We start from the raw sequence: 13,300 nt of genomic DNA on the forward strand, positions 1-13,300 counted from the left end.
AGAAACGGAGAAAATACTCAGTTTTGTTGGACTCAAAATATCATGGGTGAATCCGTTTTAGAGTCAGTCATCTTTCAGCTCAGACTGGTCCAGGCAGTTTAATTAAACATGTGGATGCCAAGTTGCCAGCACATTTGCTACATGTCCACATCTGCTTGGAAAACTTAAAGGAGCCAGGGGTCCAGGGCAGACAGCTCCCCACCAAGCACACACACATACATTTGATGAGACATTCATTTGCGTTCACAGACTCCCTATAAAAGCAGAAGTGATCGCCAGGAGAGATATTTGCATTTTCAGCAGGAGCTTGTTTCCTGGGATCTGCCAAAATGCTAACTGTGCTCAGAGCAGCAGTTCAGAGGTGGTTTGCACAGCTGGTAATTTCAGACTCAGAGGCACACAGAAACATTGGGAGGAATCACTGTTCTCAGCCTAACTGTGACTAGAAGCACCGACAGTGATGGGGAAGGATGGGAAACATCACAGGAGGTGACTGGGCACCTCCGCTCTTGTCAAAGCAAAGAAGTGGGACTGGATAGTAGGCACCAGCTTCTACAGGACAGGGAGGAGCTGGGGCCTGGCTCCCAGGGTCCCATCGGGCTCAGATCTGCCCGCACAATGAAGAGGCCTGGATAGGGTGCGATGAGAGGGCAGGAGATGGCTCCTAGACCGTCTGGAAGGGCTGCAGCCACACACAGTGGGAAGACCATGGGGAGGACTCAGGAAGGATCCAGAATAAGGCAACTCCAACTCCTCCTGTGTGACCTCCCAGAGGTCAACACTGTTAGCCTGAGTTTATCCATCTGAGCAAAAGAGACGATAACAAGACGCGAAAGTGCTCCAAAGGGAGAACCAAACGAGACCATTATAAATGACACACAGCTCAGTGACATCCATTATAGCTGACAGGAGGCTAACAGCAAAAACAGAGCTTGACTTACTGGAATGTGAAGAAAGATGTGTAAGAATTAGATGGGTTTATTGATTGAAAAGTATTGAAGTTAAGAATAAGAGTTAAATTAATGAATTCCTTCTTTGATCCATATAGCATCAAGCCTCCTGTCCTGTCCTGAAGTGGCAGTAAGGGGGAGGGCCTGCCCCCAAGACAGTAACCCACCAGCTGCAGGCCTGGTGGGAAACTCCACTCCCCGCCAGGACCCCAACCCCAGCCCATCCCCAGGGCCCCCTCCTCCCAGGGCTTCAGACAGTGTAGCGTTCTATTACCAAGAGTGTTTTAGAAGTCAAGAAGAAAGTTAAAATCACCTTAGCTTTATCTCTTAAAGTAAACTTTAGAAATGACTGGCAGATAATGTCAGTCCTGGTGTGAATTCTGATCCTGGGTTAGCCACGAGCCCTTTAAGAATATGGCAATTGCTAAAACCATGCCAGATCAATACAAAGTCATTTTCTTTTGAAGGCAGAGTTATTAGACTAATATGTTACCAGGGCACTAATGGTAAAGAACCCTCCTGCCCAATGCAAGAGACACAGGAGATGCAGGTTTTATCTCTGGGTCAGGAAGATCCCCTGGAGGAGCACATGGCAACCCACTCCAGTATTCTTGCCTGGAGAATTCCATGGACAAAGGAGCCTTGTAGGCTGCAGTCCATGGGGTTGCAAAGAGTCGGTCATGACTGAAGTGGCTTAGCACACACGCAAGTTACCAGTTGTGCTACAGCTGCTCTAAAAGCCCATACTGTTAAACAGGTGTGGGCTGGCGACTCCTCAAGTCACAAGCCTCTTTCTACGTTGATAACATGAATAAGATACAGACGGTGTGCTTTTCTCCTTTGCAACTGGCCAAGATGAGAGACAAATGACACTCTGCAAAGCAGATCAGGACTGAAAACACCCTGATGGTTAGAATAATTGGCCAGAACCAGTAAGAAATACTTTCTGCAGAAATTAATGCAATCAATCTTAACACTTAGGCTTACAAATATTTACCTAAGTGTGAGTGATGAAAGAGAGGCCCCATTAGAGGGGCCCATTCAATGTTTTTGTTTCTTTACTGGCAGTGAGGGTCTGAAGTTCCCCAAGTTAAAAGGACCTATGCGAGCTCCGGTCTGAAGCCATGCAGGTGGGGTTACCTGCAGGCACAGCCAGCACCAGCTCCCTCAGGTAAGATGCTGCCTGGTTGGCAGTGCCTTTTTTCTTTAATATATTTATTACTGATGCATTTGAATGCAACCGAGTCTTAGTTGCGGCACACAAGATCTTCGATCTTCACTGTGGCATGCAGGATCTTCAGTCGTAGCACCTGGGATCTAGTTCCCTGACCAGGGATGAAACTCAGGCCTCCTGCATTGGGAGCTCGGAGGCTCAGCCAAGCTACCAGGGAAGTCCCTTAAAGGGCACACCTGGCCACAGTCCTCTGTGTGGGCCAGAAACTCTTAACTCCACTCACAAAGTAATTATTTCTTTCTCTCTCAGGGAAGAGAAAAGCCAGAATGAACCAGCTGTTTACCGGGGTCTGCTCTGAAGTGAGTTACACCGAGAACTATCCATTGCAGCTTTCCAGAAGACAAGCCTTGTGCGCTGTAACAAATGGGATGTGTGGAGCTGGCTGAATCCTGACCAGGCATCTCTCAGCTAACAGAGCACCAGTCACTCCTGACACTCAGTGACAGCCTCGAGTGAGAGAAAGAAACTGCGCCAGGCCCACCAAATGCACACATTTCTGCCCAAGGGATGTAAATAAGACAAGGTTTCAGAGTCCCTCCTCCTTTTAGAAGCCTCCCAGGAGAGATCAGAGCTCGGGGCAGCCCTTCCCTTCCTCCCTCCATAAGCACCTGGGTGCTGGAGGGAGGGAAGGGACAAAGCTGCTGAGGATGCTAGAACCCAGTCTTCCCCAGCTGAGAGCATCCAGGGAGAAGAAGAGCCTCTAGCTGCTCTCTCAGTCTATTTGGTCCTAAACTCTTAGACCTTGCTGTGACATTTAAAAGAATAAAAACGTGGCCTGGAACACACAGGGAGGAAGTCACCGCTGGCGTGAGCCGAGAACACTGCATCCCAGCGTAGGAAGCTTGGCTGGTCTCGGGTGGGGGGAGGGGATTCAGTCCCAGGAGGTGGACTCCAGGACCCAGGAATCTATGATTTGGGTTTAACCTGGAGATACAGGCGTTCATGGACAGAGCATGGGGAGAGAGGGCCTTCCTGGGTGCCGATGTCCCCACCAGTCGGCCCGGCTCCGTCCCTTTCTGCCTCCTGGGGAGCGCTGACCCGAGTTGAGTCAGCCAACCCATGGCTCTCCCGTGACTTCTCACAGTGGGGTTTCTCCTCATTTCCATCTGAGCCCTCAGCCCCATCCTCAGGACAGCTCCTCACGCCACCGAGCCACTGCATGGCTCACACTGAAACGCCACCTCACACACACTTCTGGAACTCTGCTGCACAAACACGTCTGTTTATCTCGCAAGCCAGCCCACAGACACCTGCTGTCTTCAGGGAACTGCAGACTCCACATTCTGGAAGCTCTGAGACCTCTGAGGTAGGTGACGAACTCAACACTGTCTGAGGGTAAGGCGAAGCGAAGCGAAGCTAGAACCAGTCTTCCAGACTTCCAGAGGGTCTGAAGTCGCTCCGACTCTCTGAGACCCCGTGGACTGTAGCCTACCAGGCTCCTCAATCCACAGAATTCTCCAGGCAAGAATACTGGAGTGGGTTGCCATTTCCTTCTCCAGGGATCTTCCCGACCCAGGGAAAGGCAGAGAAATTCAAAGAGAGAAATGCCGGAAAGTTACTACTGATAATATGTATTAAGAGATGCTAGAACATCTAACAACCTAGAAGAATCTAGGGCCCAAGTGTCACCTAACCCAACATGAATTTAGTACCTCAGATTTGTAGGCACACATGAGTTCGTGTATCCACTTTGGTAGCACAGCAAATATTACTAATTTACATTACTAATTTGAATCCCAAGAATGCAAGCTTTTTAAACTCCCCTGCCGATAGCCTCACCATCCAGCCACTCGGGTGGCCATCCGCAGTGATTCACATGGTCAGAAGGACACGCACAGAGAAAGCACTGCACAGCCACCTCAACCGCAAAGGCGCCTTAGACCTCAGCCCTCGCAGGGCCCAGCCCTCCCGCGGCAGAGCGGCAGCGACACCTGGCGGCCGCTTGCTAATCAGGCCGCAACCTCAGCTGTGCTACGTCCCTTCAGTTGCAGACTTCAGCCCACCAGGCTCCTCCGTCCATGGGATTTCCCAAGCAAGAACACTGGAGAGGGTTGCCGTGCCCTCCTCCAGGGGATCGTCCCGATGCAGGGATTGAACCTGGGGCTCTTATGTGTCCTCCACTGGTAGGCAGGTTCTTTACCACGAGTGCCCCTTTGTAACTCTGAATCTAAAAGGGCCCTGACCCTCCTTGTACAGCCCCGCTGGTCGGCTACTTAAATTAATCCACTGCTCTGGTCCTGAGTCAAGCTGTCGTGAGTAAAGGTTTGAAGGCAGATCTGAATCACTGCTTACAACTGAGGCAGTGTAGGAGGTAGTGTCGCACCCCAGCCGGACCCCCACACCCCCTGCACGCGTGGAGGCCAATAAGCTACCTTCAGCATTCTCCTTGAAGAAAGAGGAGTGTAACTCGCCACAGACAAGTTCAGACTGTAACTGTAAATTGAGGATTCCTAGCTTCCAATTCATTTCTTTCTTAATGCAGATTAATTCTTCATTAACTGACCTACTTGTCAAGGCTCACATTTAGATAACAAGACTCAATGTGAAAATAAATGCTCATTAAGGTCCAGCTGATTGTCAGTAGAAATGGTCACTCTAGAACCATCTTCGTGGCGATGGCTTCTGGCAGTTTGTGTGTATGTGACACTCACTCATGATGGACTCTGCGACCCTATGAACTACAGCCCGCCAGGCTCCTTTGTCCGTGAAATTCTCCAGGCAAGAATACTGGAGTGAGTTGTCCATTTCCTTCTCCAGGGGTTCTTCCTGACCCAGGGATCAAACCTGGGTCTCCCATACTGCAGGCAGATTCTTTACCAACAGGGAAGTAAACCCCCATGCGATAAGCCAAAAGGTGATCTCAGCAAAGCACTTGTGGAAGGCCCAGATGACATTCACCTGCTCTGCCCTGCATGGGCAAACCCAGCCTGTGTCCCCATCTCCTTCTTCCTGGGGCCTCCTCAGTGCTCCTCCCCCACCAGGCGCTGGCCTGCCCGCTGCTGTCACACTGCTCCAACATGCCGTCAGGTAAGACAGCATTCCCTACTGAAAGGAAATCAGTTTGGGAATCAGGAACAAACATCACCACCAATTTTACCCTTTCTAACTCTGGTAAAGTCCAGACAACAATTATAAAGAACAACAGTGCATAGGAACCTGGAATGTTAGTGAGAGAGTCAATTCCTAGGCAGATTGATAAGAAGTTCAGGGTCCCCAAAGAGGAGAAAGGGATCTGGGGCTCTTGAAGTGGAGACTGGGGGTCTGGAATTCTCAAGGAGGAGAAAAGGACAAACTTTTTTTCCCTCTGCATTCCTTAGTCTCAATTACACAACTCAGTTTAAACTCTATACCAGGGATTGTTGGAGAAGGAAATGGCACCCCACTCCAGTACTCTTGCCTGGAAAATCCCATGGGCAGAGGAGCCTGGTAGGCTGTGGTCCATGTGGTCGCTAACAGTTGGACACAACTGAGCAACTTCACTTTCACTTTTCACTTTCATGCACTGGAGAAGGAAATGGCAACCCACTCCAGTGTACTTGCCTGGAGAATCCCAGGGACGGGGGAGCCTGGTGGGCTGCTGTCTATGGGGTCGCTAAAAGTCGAACACGACTGAGCGACTTCTCTTTCACGCATTGGAGAAGGAAATGGCAACCCACTCCAGTGTTCTTGCCTGGAGAATCCCAGGGATGGGGGAGCCTGGTGGGCTGCCGTCTATGGGGTCGCACAGAGTCGGACATGACTGAAGCAACTTAGCAGCAGCAGCAGGGAGTATATAACAACAATGTATCCGGCTGGAGGGCAGTTTCTCCTTCCTGAAAACCTGACTAATCCTGATATCTTAGAATGTATATTATGGCAGTAGATCCTGGTATCCTAAACTGTAAATTGTGAAAGTAGGTCTGGTAAAATTTTCACAAACTTGAGACATTCTTTTGATTCACTATAATAACTAATTAAAAGGTATAAGGTATATAACTCCATTGCTAACACTAGCAAGGGGGTACTCGTTCTTCCCCCTTCTGATATCTGTGTCAGAAGCTTTCTCTATCCCTTTTATACTTTAATAAAACTCTATTGCCCAAAAGCTCTGAGCAATCAAGCCTCAACTCTGGCCCGGACTGAGCTCTTCTCTTGTGGAGGCCAAGAATCCCTGTGTCTTTTCGTGGGTCAGCAACAACCACTCATTAGGTCCATCAATCAAGGTAAATTGGAAGTGGTCAAACAGGAGATAGCAAGAGTGAACATTGACATTTTAGGAACGTCAGCGAACTAAAATGGACTGGAAATGGTGAATTTAACTCAGATGACCATTATATCTACTACTGTGGGCAATAATCCCTTAGAAGAAATGGAGTAGCCATCATAGTCAACAAGAGAGTCTGAAATGCAGTACTTGGATACAATCTCAAAAATGACAGAATGATCTCTGTTCATTTCCAAGGCAAACCATTCAATATCATGGTAATCCAAGCCTATGCCCCAACTAGTAATGCTGAAGAAGCTGAACAGCTCTATGAAGACCTACAGGATTTTCTAGAACTAACACCCAAAATGGATGTCCTTTTCATCATAGGGAATGAGAATGCAAAAGTAGGAAGTCAAGAGATACCTGGAGTAACAGTCAAATTTGGCCTTGGAGTAAAAAATGAAGCTGGGCAAAGGCTAACAGAGTTTTGCCAAGAGAATGCACTGGTCATAGCAAACACCATCTTCCAACAACATAAGACACGACTCTACACGTGGACATTCACCAGATGGTCAGTATCGAAGTCAGATTGATTATATTCTCTGCAGCCAAAGATAGAGAAACTCTATACAGTCAGCAAAAACGAGACCAGGAGCTGACTGTGGCTCAGATCATGAACTCCTTATTGCCAAATTCAGACTAAAATTGAAGAAAGTAGGGAAAACCACTAGACCATTCAGGTATGACATAAATCAAATCCCTTATGATTATACAGTGGAAGTGAGAAATATATTCAAGGGATTATATCTGATAGACAGAGTGCCTGAAGAACTACGGACAGAGGTTTGTGACATTGTGCAGGAGACAGGGATCAAGATCATCCCCAAGAAAAAGAAATGCAAAAAGGCAAAATGGTTATCTGAGGAGGCTTTACAAGTAGCTGAGAAAAGAAGAGAAGCTAAAGGTAAAGGAGAAAAGGAATGATATACCCATCTGAATGCAGAGTTCCAAAGAATAACAGGGAGAAATAAGAAAGCCTTCCTCAGTGATCAATGCAAAGAAATAGAGGAAAACAATAGAATGGGGAAGACTAGAGATCTCATCAAGAAAATTAGAGATACCAAGGGAACATTTCATGCAAAGATGGGCTCGATAAAGGACAGAAATGGTTTGGACCTAACAGAAGCAGAAGATATTAAGAAGAGGTGGCAAGAATACACAGAAGAACTGTACAAAAAAGATCTTCATGACCCAGATATTCACAATGGTGTGATCACTCATTTAGAGCCAGACATCCTGGAATGTGAAGTCAAGTGGGCCTTAGGAAGCACCACCACAAACAAAGTTAGTGGAGGTGAAGGAATTCCAGTTGAGCTATTTCAAAGCCTGAAAGATGATGCTGTGAAAGTGCTGCACTCAACATGCCATCAAATTTGAAAACTCAGCAGTGGCTGCAAGACTGGTAAAGGTCAGTCTTCATTCCAATCCCAAAGAAAGGCAATGCCAAAGAATGTTCAAACAATCGCACAATTGCACTCATCTCACACGCTAGCAAAGTAAGGCTCAAAATTCTCCAAGCCAGGCTTCAAAGTACGTGAACCGTGATCTTCCAGATGTTCAAGCTGGATTTTGAAAAGGCAGAGGAACCAGGGATCAAATTGCCAACATCCGTTGGGTCATCAGAAAAGCAAGAGAGTTCCAGAAAAAACATCTACTTCTGCTTTATCAACTATGCCAAAGCCTTTGACTGTGTGGATCACAACAAACTGTGGAAAATTTTTAAAGGGATGTGAATACCAGACGACCTGACCTGCCTCCTGAGGAATCTGTATGCAGGACAAGAAGCATCAGTTAGAACCGGACATGGAACAACAAACTGGTTCCAAATCGGGAAAGGAGTACGTCAAGGCTGTATATTGTCATCCCACTTATTTGACTTATATGAAGAGTACATCATAAAAAATGCTGGGCTGGATGAAGCACAACCTGGAATCAAGACTGCCGGCAGAAATATCAATAACCTCAGATATGCAGATGACACCACCCTTATGGCAGAAAGAACTAAAGAGCCTCTTGATAAAAGAGGAGAGTGAAGAAGTTGACTTAAAACTCAACATTTAGAAAACTAAGATCATGGCATCCGGTCCCATCATTTCATGGCAAACAAATGGGGAAACAATGGAAACAGTGACAGACTTGATTTTGGGGGCTCCAAAATCAGAGCAGATGGTGACTGCAGCCATGAAATTAAAAGATGCTTGCTCCTTGGAAGAAAAGCTATGACCACCCTAGACAGCATATTAAAAAGCAGAGATGTTACTCTGAGAACAAAGCTCCATCTAGTCAAAGCTATGGTTTTTTCAGTAGTCATGTATGGATGTGAGAGCTGGACCCTAAAGAAAGCTGAGTGCCAAAGAACTGATGTTTTTGAACTGTGGTGTTGGAAAGACTGTTGAGAGTCCATTGGACTGCAAGGAGATCCAACCAGTTCATCCTAAAGAAAATCAGTTCTGAATATTCACTGGAAGGACTGATGTTGAAGCTGAAACTCCAATCCTTTGCTCAATACTTTATGTGAAGAATGGACTCATTGGAAAAGATCCTGATGCTGGGAAAGATTGAAGCCGGGAGAAGGGGACAACAGAGGATGAGATGGTTGCATGGCATCACCAACTTGATGATGAGTTTGAGCAAGCTCCAGGAGTTGGTGATGGGACAGGGAAGCCTGGCGTGCTGCAATCCATGGGGTTGCAAAGAGTCGGACACAACCGAGTGACTGAAGTGAACAGAACTCTGGTAAAGACACTATTACGAATCTGAAGACTCCAAGGTCTTGGCAGCGGATCACGATGCCCTTGGGTTGCCAGCATGTTCTGTGATCTCCTTTCTGGCTCCATTTACATGGTTCAGGGGCTTTCCTGGTGGCTTAGATGGTAGAGATCTGCCTGTAATGCGGGAGACTCAAGTTGGATCCCTGGGTCAGGAAGATCCCCTGGAGAAGGGAACAGCTACCTACTCCAGTATTCTTGGCTAAATTTCATGAACAGAGGAGGCTGACAGGCTACAGTCCAGGGGATCACAAAGAGTCAGACATACCTGCTGCTGCTGCTGCTGCTGCTGCTAAGTCGCTTCAGTCCTGTCCAACTCTGTGCGACCTCATAGACAGCAGCCCACCAGGCTTCCCCGTCCCTGGGATTCTCCAGGCAAGAACACTGGAGTGGGTTGCCATTTCCTTCTCCAATGCATGAAAGTGAAGTCGCTCAGTCATATCTGACTCTTAGCGACCCCACGGACTGCAGCCTATCAGGCTCTTCCATCCATAGGATTTTCCAGGCAAGAGTACTGGAGTAGGGTGCCATTGCCTTCTCCGAGACACACCTGAGCAATTAACAAATACACACACATGGTTCACAGGGGACCCCCAGCCATGGGGTAGAGATAGGACCACAGGAGGTCAGCAGCTCCAGCCATGAACAGAAGCAGCAACCCCACCTTTGAGTGGGAGATGTTTGCTTCTAAAATACTGTTGATGGTTCCATCTGAGATGTGCAGAGAAGATCGGAGCTCTTCAGTTAACTTGCTGATATTCTGCATCAAATCTTTTACTTTTACATCTGAAAGACAATCAGAAGGAAAGAAATCTTATAATAATAAATATTTGGGCTACTCTTGACTGAAGTAGTGAAGACAAGATCTGAACATGAAAACCTGGCAAGGACTGTTCTTCCACTACCTCCAGCCCATAACAAGCACCAAATAAAGTCATACCTTACTCTTCCATGGGGGAGCTGCGATCATTTGTATCAGAAGTAAAACAAAACCCCAGATGATGTGGCAATTCTGATCAGTTTCTTCCTCTAAGACCTGTGCATTTTAAATTTTACTCTAGAAAGAGGTGTCCCATCCAAGGGAACAGTGACCAAGGAAACTCATTTCTCCCCACATATCTATTCATCTCACTTCTAACAAGAGATGTGCCAGAATTCTTCGGACCTGACATGGTGATGCAAAGGGGCTTCGGGATCTATAAGACAGGGAGACAGGGCCAGGGAGACCCCTGGACTACAGAAACTTCTCTCATCCTTTCTTCGTTTTGGTACCCAGGATTCTAGGACTTTCTTCTCAGCCCCAAATACATCAGAGCAGCCAGGCTCTAAATTGCTATTTACCACATATAGATTGCATAACTCACCCTTTACATGTTTTATTTTAATGATATATTTGTGTGAGAAACTAAATTTAATTTTTAATCAAGCACACTTGGAGGAACTACATACTCACCCTCAGCTACTGTGAAATTGCTAAGAAAAGTCATTACAGGATTCCCAGACAACAATAAAGTCTTCTCCAGGCTTTGGGCCAACCTAAAATGGCAGAAAATTAAAGCTAATTTAGGCGAGATAAAACGCCAGGAACAATGTTGGTTGAATACACTGCCTCAGTTCCCAGGAAATGAGCTAGATAACAAGATGGCGTTTCCCTAAAATTTCTCAGATAATTGGACACACGATGTGTCTTTGTGTGAACACCCATTAATATCATGACACCCCTGCCAGGCAGGAGGAGGCAGGGGAGTAAGATGCATAACAAACGGCTTCTCATAAATGCAGAAAAAACAGTTAGGATAGACCATGGAATGTACAAGAAATGAGGATACCAAACAGTCAGAGGAACACCATTTCTTCCGGGAATAAGCCATTTTCAGAAACAAGTCCCCAACTTCCTCTTCTGAGGGTTAACACTTTGAGAGCACTGAGCAAAATTAATCCAGTGTGAAGGTGCTTTGGAAAACCGCTGACTGACCCTACAGAACATCTTTACTATCATATTGTAACCTTGAATCTTGACATTTTGATTCAATTTCTTGATCCCCAAAAAAGCCAGCCTCAGCACTAATGCTGCTCCTACCACTTACAATTTCAAAAGGTAAAGTCATGGGAAACTTTGGTGTGGGTGAGAAAATACGTGCGTTAATGTGTACATTAACGGTGTGTGTTACACATTATTGCCTGAGAGCCATAATTTACTAATGCGCGACATCGCCCTTATGAAGAGAGAGACTGAGGCGGCGTGGGCCCCGCCAGGGCATACGTGTGTGGCTTGGAGGCCAGCCCAGGCTGGCATTCACAGTCCTGCTCGCTGGCATCTTCCAAACTGCTTCTGAAGCTTTCCAAGGCTCTGGAGAGATTCCTGCGAAGGCCTTCACAGCTTAGCTGATAGGGAGAGGTCCATATCTTTTCCAGTTCCTAGAAAACACAGCAGTGATACAGTTGGAGACTGTTGGCATGAGCTCAACCAGACACACAGGCATCCTCACCGAGCATCACATGGACCATCAGTCTACTGTCTACACAGCTGTCAGTCCACCGTCCTCACTCTAAGGAAACAGGGCAGAGGAGACGGAGAATGTCTGATCCTGCCCAACTGCCTGGCTGCACACTGCAAGGCCTTGGAAGGAGCCCTTGGCCGGGAACCAGGAGGCCCTTGCTCTGTTATTTACCCAGCGGACACAAGGGCATGGCGAGGACCAGCACTGCCCAGCCTCCTGGCCTGAAAACAGACACTTTTCAAGGAAGGTGCCAGGCCACTCTTTGGCAGGGCAAGTGGGTGCTTGGAGAAGCCCCATCAAAGAATCCCTGGTCTAGGCCCTGACTCTTAAGACTCCATGGACACATTATCAGCATCTTTTACAAGCATAAACAGCTGTATAAAAGACCGATCATTTTATAAAATATATAATACCTATAAATTGAGAAGAATTTAAAATACCTGTAAATCATAAAACTAACTGGCAAATATAACTTAAAATATAAAATGACCCCAAAAACAGGAGATCACATGTGTTTATATGTTCAGGCACACATATAAACCTATACACACTTCCCTGGATTCGGCAGTTCCGCTGTATATCATTTTTCTTCCAGACTTAACACTTCTAATTTTGTATCGGGGTATAGCCAATTAACAATGCTATGGTAGTTTCAGGTGACCAGCAAAGGGACTCATCCATATACATGTATCCATTCTCCCCAAGCTCCCCTCCCATCCAGGCTGCCACATATCACTGGGCAGAATAACCTGTACTATACAGTAGGCCCTTGTTGGTTATCCATTTTAAATATGGTTCTGCTGTGTATCATTTATTTCACATCATCAGAATTGATCTATTTCATCACCCCGTTCTTCCTGATGCTGCAAGCACAGTCCCAGGTTGCGGTGATTTGGGGAAGGCATCTCATGTAACTCATGCGTGCCCAGTCACGTGTGACTCTCTGTGACCACGTGGGCTGTAGTCCACCAGGTTCCTTTGTCCACGGGATTCTCCAGGCAACAACACTGGAGTGGGTTGCCATTTCCTTCTCTAGGCACTCTTCCTGACCCAGGGATTGAACCCTAGTTTCCTGCACTGGCCAGCGGATTCTTTACCACTGGCCACCAGGGAAGCCCTATCTCATGTAAGCCAACACATACTAATTTTTTTTCCCTTCAGCTAAGACAGCAAAAGAGATGAGTTACTGCACACGTTACATTCAGCCACAACTGAGAAGAGAACGAGTCCAGGGCAAAGGACCAAAAGGGACTGCTTTGATACAAGCAACATGAGTCTCTCAAAGGTGGTTGAGGAGATCAGAACGGCCGTGGAAACCATTCAAAGTTCCAGATCCATTGAGACGAGTTTTGGGTAGTAGACATGCAGTCCAGCAATTTGTCCCAGCGTCCCTGGCCTCTGGCTTCCCTTGTTTCTGCCTCTGTGGCTGCCATGGGTGTACAAGTCCACTTGGACCTCTGCCTCATCTTTTTTCTTTTGCATTTCAGCCTGCACAATGGCTTCTTCCTCCACTTCACTCTCATGGCACAGAGGTTTCTCAAAAGATGGTGCTAAGGCTGAGAGAACACATTATACTTTAATAACGCTTCTAAATATCTTTC

The 13,300-nt window shown here is 46.8% G+C and overlaps 1 protein-coding gene across 1 annotated transcript in view; it reads right to left on the reverse strand.

The window, feature by feature from the left end:
• The window catches only part of ABCA13 (ATP binding cassette subfamily A member 13), a 396,112-nt gene that overhangs the window by 297,845 nt on the left and 84,967 nt on the right, over nucleotides 1-13,300 (reverse strand). Inside the window, exons 21-24 of the mRNA XM_069587332.1 lie at nucleotides 11,458-11,616; nucleotides 11,184-11,185; nucleotides 10,652-10,734; nucleotides 9,863-9,984 (exon numbers count right to left, since the gene is read on the reverse strand). Of these exons, the coding sequence (XP_069443433.1) occupies nucleotides 9,863-9,984; nucleotides 10,652-10,734; nucleotides 11,184-11,185; nucleotides 11,458-11,616 (366 nt within the window). The remainder of the gene's footprint in view (nucleotides 1-9,862; nucleotides 9,985-10,651; nucleotides 10,735-11,183; nucleotides 11,186-11,457; nucleotides 11,617-13,300) is intronic.

This window comes from Ovis canadensis, chromosome 4 (genome assembly GCF_042477335.2).
Source record: "Ovis canadensis isolate MfBH-ARS-UI-01 breed Bighorn chromosome 4, ARS-UI_OviCan_v2, whole genome shotgun sequence".
In the NCBI taxonomy this organism is placed as follows: domain Eukaryota; kingdom Metazoa; phylum Chordata; class Mammalia; order Artiodactyla; family Bovidae; genus Ovis; species Ovis canadensis.